Below are 14072 nucleotides of genomic sequence, written 5' to 3'. Positions count from 1 at the left end.
AGGGCCCATACATTGTCCAAGGGCTGCTGGAGAGCCTGGAGCCTCGCTCCCCCACCGGCGCAAAGTGGTACAGCCCATGGGGGCGTGGCCCATATCATGTGACGCGAGCGCGGCCGCCATCTTGCTCTGCGGTGCTGGTATTTAGAGCGCAGCGCCTGACTGGCGGGGTCGCCTTCGCATCCGCCGCTTCGAGAATCTTCTTTCGTCTGCTCGCTCTCTCTCCCGTCGTCCTAGCCCGCCGCCGCCTGCTGAGCTTGCCCTCTCCCCGCTTGCAGACATGGCTGACATCAAGAACAACCCCGAATATTCTTCGTTTTTCGGTGTCATGGGCGCCTCGTCCGCCATGGTCTTCAGCGGTGAGCATCGCAGCAGGAGATCCAGGGGATGCCGAAGCTATGCGGGACTCTAGACCGCTGCTTACTGGGGGTTGGGCGTGACGTCACCCTGACGTCATTCCCAGCTATGTGGGTGTCTGGCCTTAGGGGCGCAGGTGGTGGGGGCGGCGGGGACAGATGAATTTGTGGAGCACAGGGTTTGGGGGCTTGATCAGGCTGCGGGTCTTATCAGCCCGCCTCCTGTGCCTCGCTTCTGTGGGGGTGGGGCGGCAGTGTGGCTGCCATCTTAGTCCCGGGAAGCAGGAATGAGGGTGGGGTGGGGGCGCGGGGGGCGGCGTGCGATCCTATGCCCTCTCCTATGCCCTCTCCTACGCCTGCTCCACATCCCGTATTCTGCAGGCAGGTGTGACATCACATCTTGAAAGGCGCCAGCCCGTAGGCGGGGGCAGGCCCAAGACCAGAGTCCCTGGCCTCTTGGCCGGAGGGAGCCTGGCTCCTCGCTAAGGTCCACAAACCTTGCTTTTATGGCGGCCTGGCTGCCGGGGGGGTCAGGTGGGTCTGTACCCTGGGTGAGGCAGGTGTTTCCGGTTGAGGCTTGTCTCGGTTTCCCAATAATAGTTCTGTCATCGGTGTGGGTTGGTTGGGAAAACTGGACTGAGGGGTTGGTTCTGGGAACTTGCAAGGACTCAGGTTAGATCTATGGAAGTGGGTTTGGCCTAGGTAGGAGCACTTGAGTGGATGGTTGCTGAGGATCTGGACTTTGAGGTGGGTGAGAGGGTGGTATTAGAGTGCTAAAAATTTACAGGACTACCTCTTTGATCTTCAGTCCTGGACCTAATGAAGGGATGAGTGAATGAATGACCTTCCTCTTTTAGGGGTGAGGGGCTGGAACTGGGTGATGCTTCCTTACCCAGAGAAGGAAAAGCCTTGCAAGGTTCTTGATGGCACCTTGCTTTTGAAGTTGGGCCTTGACAATTCTTCAGTGTCAAATTTAATGAAAATTGGCCTTCCTGGGAGAAAAGCCTTTGGGCCAGACCCAAGAATGTGGGATTGAGGGAGGTAAGTCACAGCCCCCGGGGACTGGTCTGGCCTGGTCTGGGCCTCCCCTGGAAGGTCTGGTCTTTGGTTTAACTGACCTCGCCCTGCCCCACCCTATCTGGCAGTTGGAGAGGCTGGTTCTCTGTGCAGGTACTTGGTGAGTTTGAACTCCAAACAGTGTCTGTTGACTGTAAACACCTGTAGGGTGCAGAGTGGAGGGTTGTCTGTCTTGGTGACCTCCCCTTGCCTGGGCCTGTCAGGTGCTGCTGAGAGAGCCCTGCTGTGCCCACAGCGTTGGAGTAAGTGATCATTTGTGGTGGGAGATGTGGCCTGGACTTCTCCTTTCCTTCTCTCACACCATGACTGTTCTCACACTTTAGGTCTCCTTAGAGAAGGCTGCCAAGCATTTCCTTCTAGAACTCTTTGCCCCCAGAGTAATATGTCCATGGATTCCCCTATTTTAGCCACCTATGATTAATTTTTGTCACTCATTCATAAATTAATCCAGCAAATCGTTCTTGCATTCTTACTGTGTCCAGATAGTGGGGGAGCTTCAGTGAACACAACAGTATCCCTGACCATGTGTCATCATCACTCCTGCAACTCCGAATTCGTCCTGAGCTCTTTTTTTGCACCTAGATTCTTGGATCTCTGGTGTGAAGACCCTGCATGTACTAAAGCTGGCCAACAGGTGTCTCTGCGCTAGTGAAAGCTGGGTATGGCTGCTCTGTCTAGGCTTTCCTTGCCTGACCCACACCAGCTTCTGACAGTCCTGTGGGGGTTAGCCTCTTACTTGGCCAGTTGAATCACCTTCTGACTTCATTGTTTCCTTTTATCGTGCTAGTCTGTAGAATGCCTTTGTCCTGCCGTTACCTAAAGAAACCCTCCCAGCCTCTGATGTTCCTGTTGGGAAAACTCCAAGCTCGTCTTAGTGACTGATCCATGTCCTCCTTGGACTTCACTAACCACGGTTCAAGACCATTGTTCTTTAACTAAATAAGGTTTACACATCTGCGAGGCCTCCATTCCATGCTCACACTTAAACTTCCTTTTTTCTCTTATGACAAATATCCTGTTCTTTCTTCATCATGTTCTCCATGAAACCGCCAGTTACTTCTTTTCTGTGTTTTCTGGGGCTTCCTCTCAGTATTTGTTGATTTCCTGGAAGTGTCTCCAGACCCTGCTGACTGCTGCACTGCATTGGCGTTCTCAGCAGGTCTCCCTTCAGCCTATCAGCCTTGGTCTTCTGCATAGCTGTTACTGTCTGGGCCTAGGCTAATTTTTTTCCTCCTTTTGCCCCATCTCTGACAGTGTCCCTGTTTTCCATCATTTATCTTGTCACTCACCCTCAGCTCCATGGTCTACCTGCTGTACTTTGGGGAAGGACCTGACTCACTTTTCTTGGAGTCCCACCTATTGGGCTACAGAGTAGGGTTGAGATCTCACCTTTGAAGTACTGTACAACAACCTGTATTCTTGGTGTTTACAAGCATGTCCTCAGGAGTGTGAGCCCCTGGAAAACTCACTTTTTATATTAAGTTATACAGCTCAACATGGATTTGACTTCTAGTAGGGCCCAAGAAATGCACTGTGACCAGAAGGGTTCCAGGAAATCCCTCTTGAAGTGGACTCAGGGACTGAAGATGCCAGTCTTTGTTGGGCAGTGTCTGGGCGTCTGAGGATGCTGTAGAAAAGACAAGCGTCTGTCCTCATCTTCTCCAGTTGATCTCGTCTAGCACTATCTTATGCTTTTAAGAATCTTGCCCTTTGCCTGGTTTTCCTCTGCTGCTTAATCTCCCGACTCCATTTAGGTGTTCTGTTCCTGTGATCTCTTTTCAGACCCTCCTCCCCTTGGTGTAGCTCCCCTATGACCTTTTCTCTTTCCTTGCTGAATATGTCGTTGTGTTAGGTCACTGTCTTGCTGTTCTTGAGCCCTGAGAAGGCAGAGGCCTCTGACTTTTGCCCTACTCAGTGCTGGGCACACAGTAGACATATTTTGTGGTTCAGTGAGATCAATAAATTATGTAGAGTGGCTGGGGCTGTTCATGTCCCTTTTACCTCTGGCCCATGTTTTCTGTGTATCGGGTTATACACAGCTTCACCCACAGTGGCCATGGCATGCATGCTCTGGGCAAAGATTTTGGAGCCTTCCTGTGTCAGACATGTAAGTAGCTCAATAGTTCTTATAGGACAAGTGGCAGAAGTGAGAAAAATTGGAGTTCAAGACTTGAAGGTAGGAGAGGGGAAACAAAGTCCTTAAAGGGTGGCAGTCTCTCTTGGAGAGGTTGGACTAGGGGAACAGTGTCCTGTTTGGGGAGGCTTGAAGGCCACACTGCAGCAGGGACTGATAGACACTGGCTGGCCTCTAGGCCTCTCTTCTTCGGGAAGTGCCTGGAGCTTAGAGTGTGAGACAGAGATTGCCAGAGTCTCGAGCCAGACTGTCCTTGGCCCAGCTGCCCCTTCCATGTGACTGCCTTGCCAGAGGTCACAAGCTAGGGAAGGGGACAAAGTCTAGTTTCACAGCAAAGCAGAGCCCCTGCTGACCACAGGAACTACTGCAGGCAGAAGTAGACCAGGAGGTTGGGAGTATGGCTCTGCAGTGGAAAGAGAGAAGTGGCTGTGGTGGTGGCTGGTTTTTTAGGGGGGCTCTTGCTTGGCTGTGTGCCTTCAGTTCCTCTGATGGGTTGGTAACGTGGGGAGCAGAATGCAGAAAGCTCCCAGGTAGTTTCCATGCTGCTCTGGGTTCACTTAATCTTTTCCTTCCATAGCCATGGGAGCTGCCTATGGCACAGCCAAGAGTGGCACTGGCATCGCAGCCATGTCGGTCATGAGGCCAGAGCTGATCATGAAGTCCATCATCCCAGTGGTTATGGCTGGGATCATCGCCATCTACGGCCTGGTGGTTGCAGTACTTATCGCTAACTCCCTGACTGATGGCATCACCCTCTACAGGTGAGTGCAGGGCTTTTTTTCCTCCCAGGTGAAGTGCTTCACTTTCCTGTGGACAGGCAGATTGCTGACAACCTGTGTCTCTTCTCTCCCCAGGAGTTTTCTTCAACTGGGTGCTGGCCTGAGTGTGGGGCTGAGTGGCCTGGCTGCTGGCTTTGCCATTGGCATTGTCGGAGATGCTGGTGTCCGGGGCACTGCCCAGCAGCCTCGACTGTTCGTGGGCATGATCCTGATCCTCATCTTTGCGGAGGTGCTTGGCCTCTACGGTCTCATCGTGGCCCTAATCCTCTCCACAAAGTAGTCTTTTTCCACCACCAGTCACAGGATAGGATGTAAAGATCACCCCTCCTCATTCCAGAAGGAACAGCCTGACACATGCACGGGCAGCTGCCCCCTCAGTAGTTGGTCTTGTAAATGTGCAGTGTCCTAGTGCCCATTGTCTGTTGCCCCGCCTTGCCCCTACTGCCCCGTGCTGTGGACATCTGGGCCCACTCATCTCCCACCCAGGCCCCTGACCAGTGACGATTTCAGCCTCTGGTCACCCCACCCATCGCCCTAGAGTGCGCCTTGTGTATAAGAATGAATTAGAGTTGTCATTTTTCTCTTCACTGGATGTTTATTTATAAAAGATTTGACCTATTCATGTGTCTGTGGAGCAGCCCTGTCTCCCAACTCTATAGTAATCATTAGTAGACTGTTGCCTTGTGGGGTTCCTGTTGCTGAGACTCCTTGGATGGAGCCACCCTGCCCCCAGCCCTGAACAGCCGGGGGAGGGTAGAGAGTTCCTCAGAGCTGGCTCCCAGCTGTGTCCAATAAAAGTTCTCGGATGTGACTGGCTTGTGTTCTGGCGCTTCTGTGGGCGGAGCGGGCCGGCCTGGGAGGGTTCCTGCGTCACGTGGCCTCAATCACGTGGGCCTAGCAGCCACGTGATAGCCCCTTCATCTGAGTCACGTGGTGCGGCCTGGCCGGCTTCCGATTACCACTGCTCCGGGCACTGCCGGCCTGCGCCCAAAGGGTTCAGCGCGACTCACGATGCGTAGCGGGCAGTCCGCAGCGTTGGCTCCCGTGCTCCAGTTCACCAACTGCCGCATCCTGCGCGGCGGCACGCTGCTCAGGTCTGGGCTGCATGGTGCAGGGTTGGGCTGGGTAGAGAACTGATAAGCTAGTGTAGGACATAAGCCCTGAGAGAGGCAGAGCTGTGTCGGGGACCCAGGGATGTGGAGGGCAGGACTACCATGGGTGTGTGGCCGGGACTAAGTAAAATAGTCGATTCAGGGACAATCTGGGTGCGAGAACTAGGGGTTGGTTCCAGGGCCTGGTGGTGATCCAAGTGCCTACTGCTGTGTCCTCAGGGAGGATCTGTGGGTGCGCGGGGGCCGAATCCTGGACCCAGAGAAGCTGTTTTTTGAGGAGAGGCGTGTGGCTGATGAGCAGCGGGACTGCGGAGGCCGCATCCTGGCGCCGGGCTTTATCGATGTGCAGATCAACGGTGCGGCCTGGCTTGGGCCAGGGAACCCAGGGGAGGAGCTCTGAGCACTGTGCTACCCCTTGTTTTCTGTGGCCGCAGGTGGATTTGGTGTTGACTTCTCCAGGGCCACGGAGGACGTGGGTTCGGGGGTCGCCCTAGTGGCCCGGAGGCTCCTGTCCCACGGTGTCACCTCCTTCTGTCCCACCCTGGTGACCTCCCCACCAGAGGTTTATCACAAGGTGAGATCAGGCTACTCTCCCTCTGAGCAAAGGGGTCCTCAGGGCTGTACCATTTCCTTCACCTGAATTTGGTCTTCCTGTACTTGGGTCTGAGGGGATCCTCCTCTCTTTCAGATAGGTCCTGCCACTGCCAGTCTCTGCAACTGCCAGTGCAGTTGTCCTCACATTTCCTGTCGCCATTCTCATCTGCCACGCCCTCCCAACGCCCTGTAGGCAGCCTCTGGGCCTCCTGAACTAAGGTTGCCTGGAATTCTGCCAGGGCCATTGTGTCTTGTCAGGCTCTCCCTCCCTAACCTGCCTGTGATGTGACTCACATGGAAAAGCCTTTCAAAAAGAGCTGCTTTTCCTGTGTACTGGCTTCTGCCCTCACCCTGCCACCATCTTAGAAGGAGGTCTGCTGTCTTTGTTCCAATTCTCATGGAAGGCTTCCCCACAGCTTCCCCAGCTTTAACTAAGCTTGTTTAGGTCGTTAGGTTTAGTCTTTCCCACCGTTCAAGAGCAGTTGGTGTGGACTCAGCGGGCTTGCCCCTTAGTCCTGAACTCGTGCTTTAAAAAACGCGGTATTCTTTTACGCAACGCAGTCGACAAATTCAGTAAATTAATGCTGTTAACCATACTTGAACGGCTTCTCTCTGTTCCTGTTTTCCATCGCCTCAGCCAGTTTTTCTTCCAGGACAGGATCAGGGAGTGTGTGATTGCCTGTGGCTTCCTTTCTGGGTGTGTAGACATAGACTCGGAGGAGGGAGCTATGGGTATTGAGCGTGGGCCGTCCCCTTGCTTCACAGGCTTCCTTCTGGCCCCTTGACTTGCAGCCCTTGGCAGTCTTGAGATAACCTCACTTCTGAGCCTGTTTCATTAAATGTAGAGTGAGAAGAGTCAGTGGGTGGTTGACAATGTTAAGCATTCTTTGAATGTCAACTAGGGATGTCTTTCTGGAAGTTTCCCACAACTCTCCCACTCCACTGTTACAATAGGGCATCCTATTGTCGTACTGCAGATGGGTACCTAGTTCTCTCATCTGATCTCTGGCAAGACCCAGAGTCACCTATGAGGGTGACAGGTGTCAGGATGTGCCCCCTTCTCTACAACATTCTCTTCCTACCAGCTAAGCTGTTTCTCGTTCCCCCAGGCAAATTCCAGCAGCTCCAGGTATCCCCTCTCCTCCCAGGCTCTTCCTGGAAGGCCTTGCTCTCCTGTTAGCCCTGCCCTGTGCTCCTTCACCATCACCGATCTTTCCTCTCACAGCAGGTTTGACTGGCATGGTGCAAGCCATGGCTGTCCCTCAGTAGGAGTAGTGGCTAACAGTCCTAAAGTTTTCTTCCTGGTACTCCACTGTAGACTCTCAGAAAACACTTTTAGACTAAAGGCCTTGGGAGGCAGGTAGGAGGTGATGGCCAAGACTGTGGGCAGCTTTGAGTATAAAATGTACCCTATTATGTTAGAAATCAGGAGACCCTACCCTCAAACATCTTCTGCTACTATATTCCCTAACTTCTCCAGGGCCCCTTCTCACCTAGGGGCTTGTCCACTGGTCCAGGTACTACTTGGGTATCTTCATCGTTGAAACTACCTGCTCTTTCTCTAGGTAGGGTTTAATCTTCTAGCCATGCTTCAAGAAGACAGTTCTGATCGCTTCATCTTCTGCTTCAAATCTGTTAGCTGATGGCAGGCACCTTGGACAAGATGTCTGCCACCCTGCCTATCCCTGCATTGACCTCATTCCTTTCCCCTCCAGCCTTATTTATCCTGTTGTCTCTGCTACATGCTTTCACTTTGCATTTCAAGGTACTCTTCTAGAAAATAGTGTGTGTGTGTTTGTGTGTGTGTGTGTGTGCATGTTTCATGCATGCGTATGTGTGTGCCTATATGAGTGCACATGCGTGCATACATATGCGTGCATGCATGTGTATATGTTGTGTATGTGTGTGTGTGCGCCTATATGTATATGCATGCGTGCTTGCATGTATGTGCGTGCATGTGTATATGTGTGTGCATGTACTTGCCTATGGGCCTGTGTGCATTCAGACAGAAGTCAGGACAATTTGTGGGTGTCACAGCTCTCCCATCCTGTGGAATTAAACTCAGGTCATGAGGTAGCTTGATGGCAAGTGTGTTTTACCTCCTTAGCCATTTTGCCTGTTTTTGGTTCTTTTGTTTTGAGTCAAGGACTCAAAGAGCCAAGATTGTTTTTGTAGTTGAGGTCAGTCTTAACCCTTTGTCTCAGTCTCCCACGTACTGTCGTGCCTGGCTCTCAGTTTTTGGTATAAGTCATCTGCAGGTGGTGGATCCCTCTAGCCCTGCCTTTATTCTCTGTTTGATTGTCTGTGAGGTAGGTTCTCTCTGGGTAGTCCTGGCTGTCCTGGAACTCACTATGTAGACTAGGCTGTCCTAGAACCTACAGAGGTCAGCTTGTCTCTGCCTTCTGAGTGCTGAGATTAAAGGCGTGTGCCACCACTCTTAGCTATGCCTTTGTTCTGCCTGATTCATGGTTTGGATTGGAGGTGAAAGTAAGAAAATGTGTGTTTGGGGCTGGAAAACAGCTAAGGACACTTCCTCTTGCAAAGGACTCAGGGTTGGTTCCCAACACCCATATCATGTGGCTCCTTACTGCCTGTACCTCCAGTCCCAGGGGATTTACCACGCCTTTCCGGCCCCTACTGGTGTCGGGCAAGCATGTGGCTTTACAAACATATATGCAAGCACTCATAAACTAAACATGACTGGGGTGCCAAGGATTGCACCTTGTAAGTGCTAAGTAGGTACTCTACCACTCTACCAGAGAAGTACATCTCCAAGGCACCAACTACTGGGATCCAGCGAGTAGCACTTTACCCTTTTTATTTTGAGAGAGGGTCTTGCTTTATTGTAGACTGATCTCTAACTCCTGGACTCAGGCGATCTCGTATGTATGGGGACAACAGATGTACACCACTATACCAGCTTCTCTAGAGTTAAAAGCTTCTCTCTTTTTTTTTTTTTTTTTTTTTTTTTTTTTGCTCCTTTTTAAGACCGAGTCTCTGTGTAGTCCTGTCTATTCTAGAACTCTCCACTTAGATCAGGCTGACCTTGAACTCGCAGATCCTGCATCTGCCTCCTGAGTGTTGGGGTTGGAGGCTTGTGACACCATGCCTGGTTTGTGCCTGCCGTGCAGACTTCCTATGTTGCAGCTAAGAAGTAGGAAGCCATCTGCTTGCTTTCTGATCCCTGTGAGTGATCACTTTCTCTCTAGAAGCTCATATGATCTTTCCTTGTCCCTAGACCTGGCATCTCAGGGTGTCACTTGTGGGGATAGGGTATTTAACAGTTTTGCTTTCTGCTGGACATAATGGGAAGTTGGGCTTGAAGCTTTCTAAGCTTCTTCTATTGAATTGTTTCCTTTGCGACAGTTGTCCATGTCACTGTCCCTCTGTGTTGGGCTTTCTAGGTTGTTTTTCACCTTCTTTCTTCTTGGCCCCACTTTCTAGACGTTTCCTCAGCCTTTCTCTTGGAGTTAATCCCACGGGATTCTTGTGTACCCTTGAGATTTGAAGAGCTTGTGTTGCTCCCTGACATCCTGTTCTGGCTTCATGGATATAAGGCCTCTCATTGCCTGAGGGTATCAGTGTTGGCTTTTTCTCGTGCTCCCCCCCGCCCCCATGTTGTCATTCCTTCCTCTCCTCCTTGGGGAACTCAATGGGGGAATCTATTTAATGGCTGGCATTAGCAGGCCACTAGGACCACCTAGCCTTTTGGAGGAGCATTGTGGGGCACCCCTAGTTGTGCTGCCAAGGTCCTGTCTCTGGGAAGAGTCTTGCTTTGCTCAGAGAGACCTGGCTGTTCTAAGAGCCTGAAGAACATAACCTCAGTGTCCGTATTCCACCTCACTTGCCTCCACTGAGGCTCCTTCCCAGCCCTGTCCCAGCCCATTTCTCATAGTGCCATCTCTGGGAGATCTGAGTGTCCCTCAGCCTCTCTATCTGAGATGTGTCCGGAGTCCACCTGATTGTCTCCCAGACTCTGACTGACTGCCTTTCTCTCGCTCTGTGTCCTCAGATCTAAATGTGGGGTTGGTTTTGTTTAATTTGGGACAGAGTATCATGTGGCCTAGGCTAGCCTTGAACTATTTAAGTAGCTGAGGCTGCCCTGCTCTCCAGCCTCTACCTGCTAAGTGCTTAGGACTGTGGGAGTGCACGACCATTCCCAGCGTAAGCATCTTAGGAGCCCTTTACCTCTGTTGGGAATGGGAAATCCCGGGGTGGGGGAGGGTATCACTGTTTTGCCTGAGCACTTGTGTAGCTGGAGGATCTGGAGGGAGGGTTGCAGCTACACTGGGTCATCTCCAAGGCCAAGTAAGTGCTGCTCACTCTTTCATGAGGCTGTGATCATCCTGACCAGCATGGGCTGGGCTGCAGTGCTGAGCCCTGTCCCCATCTGCACTGAGTCCCTCAGTTTCCAGCTCTCGGCTTCTGCCCTGTCTTCCCCATGTCGCCCCATCCCTGCTTTCTTGTTCTGCAGCTCAGGGAGGCTGTGGTCATTTTGTTTTCAAGGGTTTGGCTACTATGTTCTAGCTGTTTGACAACAGCCACTTTGAAGGCCAGAGCAGGTTAGAGTAGTCCTTGGTACCTCTAGTCATGTTTCCGTGGCCTGGGAATGCTCTCGCCTCCCGGCCCTCAGGGCAGGTCTTCAAGTATTCCCTGTTGTCTCGTCTTCCTGCACTTGAGCACTGGGGGAGGAGGCCCTTCATCCATCTCGGCACCTATGGGAAAGGACAGTGGGGCCGGGCTGGGTCAGGGGCTTAACCTCGGAGGATCTGACCTTCGTTGGGCTGTGGCCTATGGGTGCTGGGCTGTGGGGGCAGGGCTTTAACAGCTGGTTCCCCCCAGGTCCTTCCTCAGATCCCTGTGAAGAGTGGAGGTCCCCATGGGGCAGGGGTCCTCGGTGAGTGGTTAACTCCTTTCAAAATGCCCAGTTGGGAAGGGAGGGGTGGGGCTGCTAGGTGGGAATGACTGCTAGAACCACCCTTGTCCCTTCCCTCAGGGGTGCACTTAGAAGGCCCGTTCATCAGCCGGGAAAAGCGGGGTGCACACCCTGAGGCCTACCTCCGCTCCTTTGGAGCCAATGCTTTTCATGACGTGTTGGCCACGTACGGTCCCCTGGACAACGTCTGCATTGTGACACTTGCCCCTGAACTAGACCGGAGCCATGAGGTGATCCAGGCACTGACAGCCAAAGGCATCCGTGTATCTCTGGGTAAGAGGCCTCCTGTCTGGGTTGCCTGCTCATGGTTCTCTGCTGCTGCAGATGCTGACCTCAGTCCCCTATGCAGGGCACTCGGTGGCTGACCTGCGGGCTGCAGAAGTAGCAGTGCAGAGTGGGGCCACCTTCATCACTCACCTCTTCAACGCCATGTTGCCTGTGAGTGTCACGCCTACTCCTGGGTGGAAGGGGACCCAGCGGCCACTGTTGTCACTCAGTTGTCCCCTCCTGCCCTGCTCAGTTCCACCACCGTGACCCAGGCATAGTAGGGCTTCTGACCAGTGACCAGCTGCCCCCAGGCCACTGTATCTTCTATGGGATGATTGCCGATGGCATACACACTAACCCTGCAGCCCTGCGCATTGCTCACCGGGCCCATCCCCAGGGTGAGTAGCTGGGCAGGGTAGGGAAGGTAGGTTAACAGTTGGCTGGGTCCTGAGCCACCTCCTTCCCCAGGGCTGGTGCTGGTCACTGATGCTGTCCCTGCCCTGGGCTTGGGCAATGGCCGCCACACGCTGGGACAGCAAGAGGTGGAGGTAGATGGGCTCATAGCCTACATTGCAGGTGAGTGACTCCTGTACCCACACATGTATGGTCTCTTGGCTCCTCCCTGGAGTTGGGGCAGAAACTTGTCCAGTCCCACAGCAGCTCTCTCACCCAATTCCCGCCTCTCTGCTTTCAAGGCACCAAGACGCTAAGTGGCAGCATAGCCCCGATGGATGTTTGCATCCGGCATTTCCTGCAGGCTACAGGTCAGTTGACTGGTGTTCCCGGGTGTCCTGAGGGGAGAGGCTGTGCCTGGAGCAAGTTAGAAGGGAGACGGGGAAAATGGAGCTCTGTGCCGACATCCTCTAACTACCTGGAAACTGGGAGATGAGGAGGTGTGGCTTCTCAAAGATTGAAGTGACCATGGTCATCCTGACACAGCTCAGGCTGCTGAAGAATGGTAAGCAGCCAGTCACTGGAGCCAGGATGGGGAACAGTGGGAAGCTGTGACCTGGTGGAGAAGCAGGGTCACATCGCTCATGGAAAGGCCTAGGCCTGTGGGATAGTGGGAATCTGCAGGGCAGCGTGGATGGGGTGGAGTGGGGCTTTGAGTAGGTTCTGCAGGGACTTTGCAGGTATCTGGCAGCATCTCAAAGTTGAGTGTCACTCTGGATGTGGGCAACGTCAGGGTCTCATTTAGAGAAAATAGGCTGGGAATGTCCCGGGACAAAGGAGATAGCCGTATCCTGGCAAGAAGTGGTATAGTAAAAGGAAAGAGGTCACAGGGCCTCAGCCTAGGCCTCGCTCAGAGTGCAGGGTCCCATTTGGCAGCCGTGTTGGTGGCCTGGTATGACTTTTTTATTAGAAGTAGGCAAGGAGGTCTGTGACCATACAACACCGAATACAGCCTAACTGATGTGCCATGTCTAGTCTTTTGAAAGGATCGGTTCACTGCAGGGCTGGAGAAGGGAGGGGTGGGCAGTGCCTCCTATGGCTAGGGCGTGAGGGACTGCCCTAAGCTGCTACAGAATCCTGGGCCGTTCCCAAGCCAAGTTCCTAAAAGCTGAGGCTTGGACTTGCTCCCGGGAAGGGCTGCGGATGCTCACCGTGGTGTGTTTCTGAGCAGGCTGTAGTGTGGAGTCGGCTCTGGAAGCTGCATCCCTCCACCCCGCCCAGCTGCTGGGGCTGGAGAAGACCAAGGGGAGTCTGGACTTTGGTGCTGATGCAGGTGAGTCCCCACACATACAAGGGGTTGAATCTGGGGCCACTCCCACCGCAGACAACTTACTATGGTTGGTTCTTTCCTACCATGTGAGTCCCAGGGTTCTAACTAAGTCAGGCTTGGTGGCAAGTGCCTTTACCCACTCAGCCGTCTCCCGGCTGGCCCTCACCTGTTGGTTTTTGAGACGGGGTCTTTCTTACATAGCCCTGGCTTGCCTGTGGCCCACTGTAGATGTGGACCACACTAGCTTCCATTCATGGTAATTCTCCTGCTTCCTGAGTCCTAGGCTTACAAGCTTATGCTGCCAGACTGGCTTTTAGCCTGTCTTTCTGTATACAATTTTAGGCCATGTGACGGTCACATAGATCACTTGTCCCCAACTGTGCCAAATGTACACTCTTGCTTCCAGCTCCCCTACCAGTCCAAATCCTGCTCCTGGGCCTTAACTTTCCTACTAGGCCCAGTTGTAAGGGATGATGACCCCACATAAGGGGTATGAGTGGCCCTACTGTTTCCTCTCACCCTCTGGTTCTGCCGCAGACTTTGTGGTGCTCGACGACACTCTCCATGTCCAGGCCACTTACATCTCTGGTGAACTGGTGTGGCAGGCAGAGGAAGCTGGGCTGTGACTGAGGGTCTTGGCTGGAAAGGACATTTGGCTCCAGCTGGACAGTGACAGGCCGGGCAGTCCATGGAGCTGGTCTCCAAGGAGGAAGCTGAGAGCCCTGCTCCATGTCTAACCTCAGTCATCACTTCTGGAGGGGAGGCAGTGGCCTGGATAAATACAGACAGCGGGACTTGCCTTGTCTGCATCATGCTTTTGAGTTAATCACTGTATCACTTGTGTTCAGCGTTGCTGGTGTTCCAGCTGTTGCCCTGAGACCTGGGATGGGGCTTAACTTGGGACCAGGAAGAGTTGGATGCTCTTTGGGACCTTCTCTGTAGGTCAGATCTGTTTTGATCCCCAGGAAGGTGTTAGGGTTGGAAGTGGGTGGGGGGCGTTGGAGGGAAGCCACTGGAGGAGGCTGGAGACAGTAATGGGTGGCTGACCCTGAGCTACATGGGCAAAATGGAGGCCATGACTCCAGGTTCTCTGTTGC

General features: G+C 53.1%; 2 protein-coding genes and 1 long non-coding RNA gene across 3 annotated transcripts; 2 read left to right on the top strand and 1 right to left on the bottom strand.

Moving 5' to 3' along the window:
- Positions 1 to 91: 91 nt before the first annotated feature.
- Positions 92 to 5154, top strand: Atp6v0c (ATPase H+ transporting V0 subunit C). The gene is made up of 3 exons (NM_130823.4): positions 92 to 356; positions 4142 to 4325; positions 4419 to 5154. The coding sequence occupies exons 1-3, from the start codon at positions 278 to 280 to the stop codon at positions 4621 to 4623; spliced, it is 468 nt and encodes a 155-aa protein (NP_570836.1). The 5' UTR covers positions 92 to 277; the 3' UTR covers positions 4624 to 5154.
- Positions 5155 to 5285: 131 nt separating this feature from the next.
- Positions 5286 to 13774, top strand: Amdhd2 (amidohydrolase domain containing 2). Its single transcript, NM_001024990.2, is given in 11 exon segments — positions 5286 to 5437; positions 5675 to 5811; positions 5890 to 6029; positions 10892 to 10946; positions 11046 to 11258; positions 11335 to 11423; positions 11506 to 11650; positions 11721 to 11828; positions 11948 to 12016; positions 12877 to 12978; positions 13513 to 13774. Coding segments are annotated over 11 exon segments (1230 nt in total). The 5' UTR covers positions 5286 to 5354; the 3' UTR covers positions 13602 to 13774.
- Positions 5739 to 11046, bottom strand: LOC148002783 (uncharacterized). Its single transcript, XR_015631473.1, has 2 exons — positions 10632 to 11046; positions 5739 to 6876 (listed from the first exon to the last, which is right to left on the bottom strand). It is a non-coding gene; the product is annotated as an uncharacterized LOC148002783 (long non-coding RNA).
- Positions 13775 to 14072: the final 298 nt, after the last annotated feature.

The sequence above is a fragment of the Rattus norvegicus genome, chromosome 10, assembly GCF_021556685.1.
Source record: "Rattus norvegicus strain SHRSP/BbbUtx chromosome 10, alternate assembly SHRSP_T2T, whole genome shotgun sequence".
Lineage (NCBI taxonomy): Eukaryota > Metazoa > Chordata > Mammalia > Rodentia > Muridae > Rattus > Rattus norvegicus.
The sequence above is the reverse complement of the archived record's forward strand: the minus strand, read 5'-3'. Positions and strand labels throughout refer to the sequence as shown.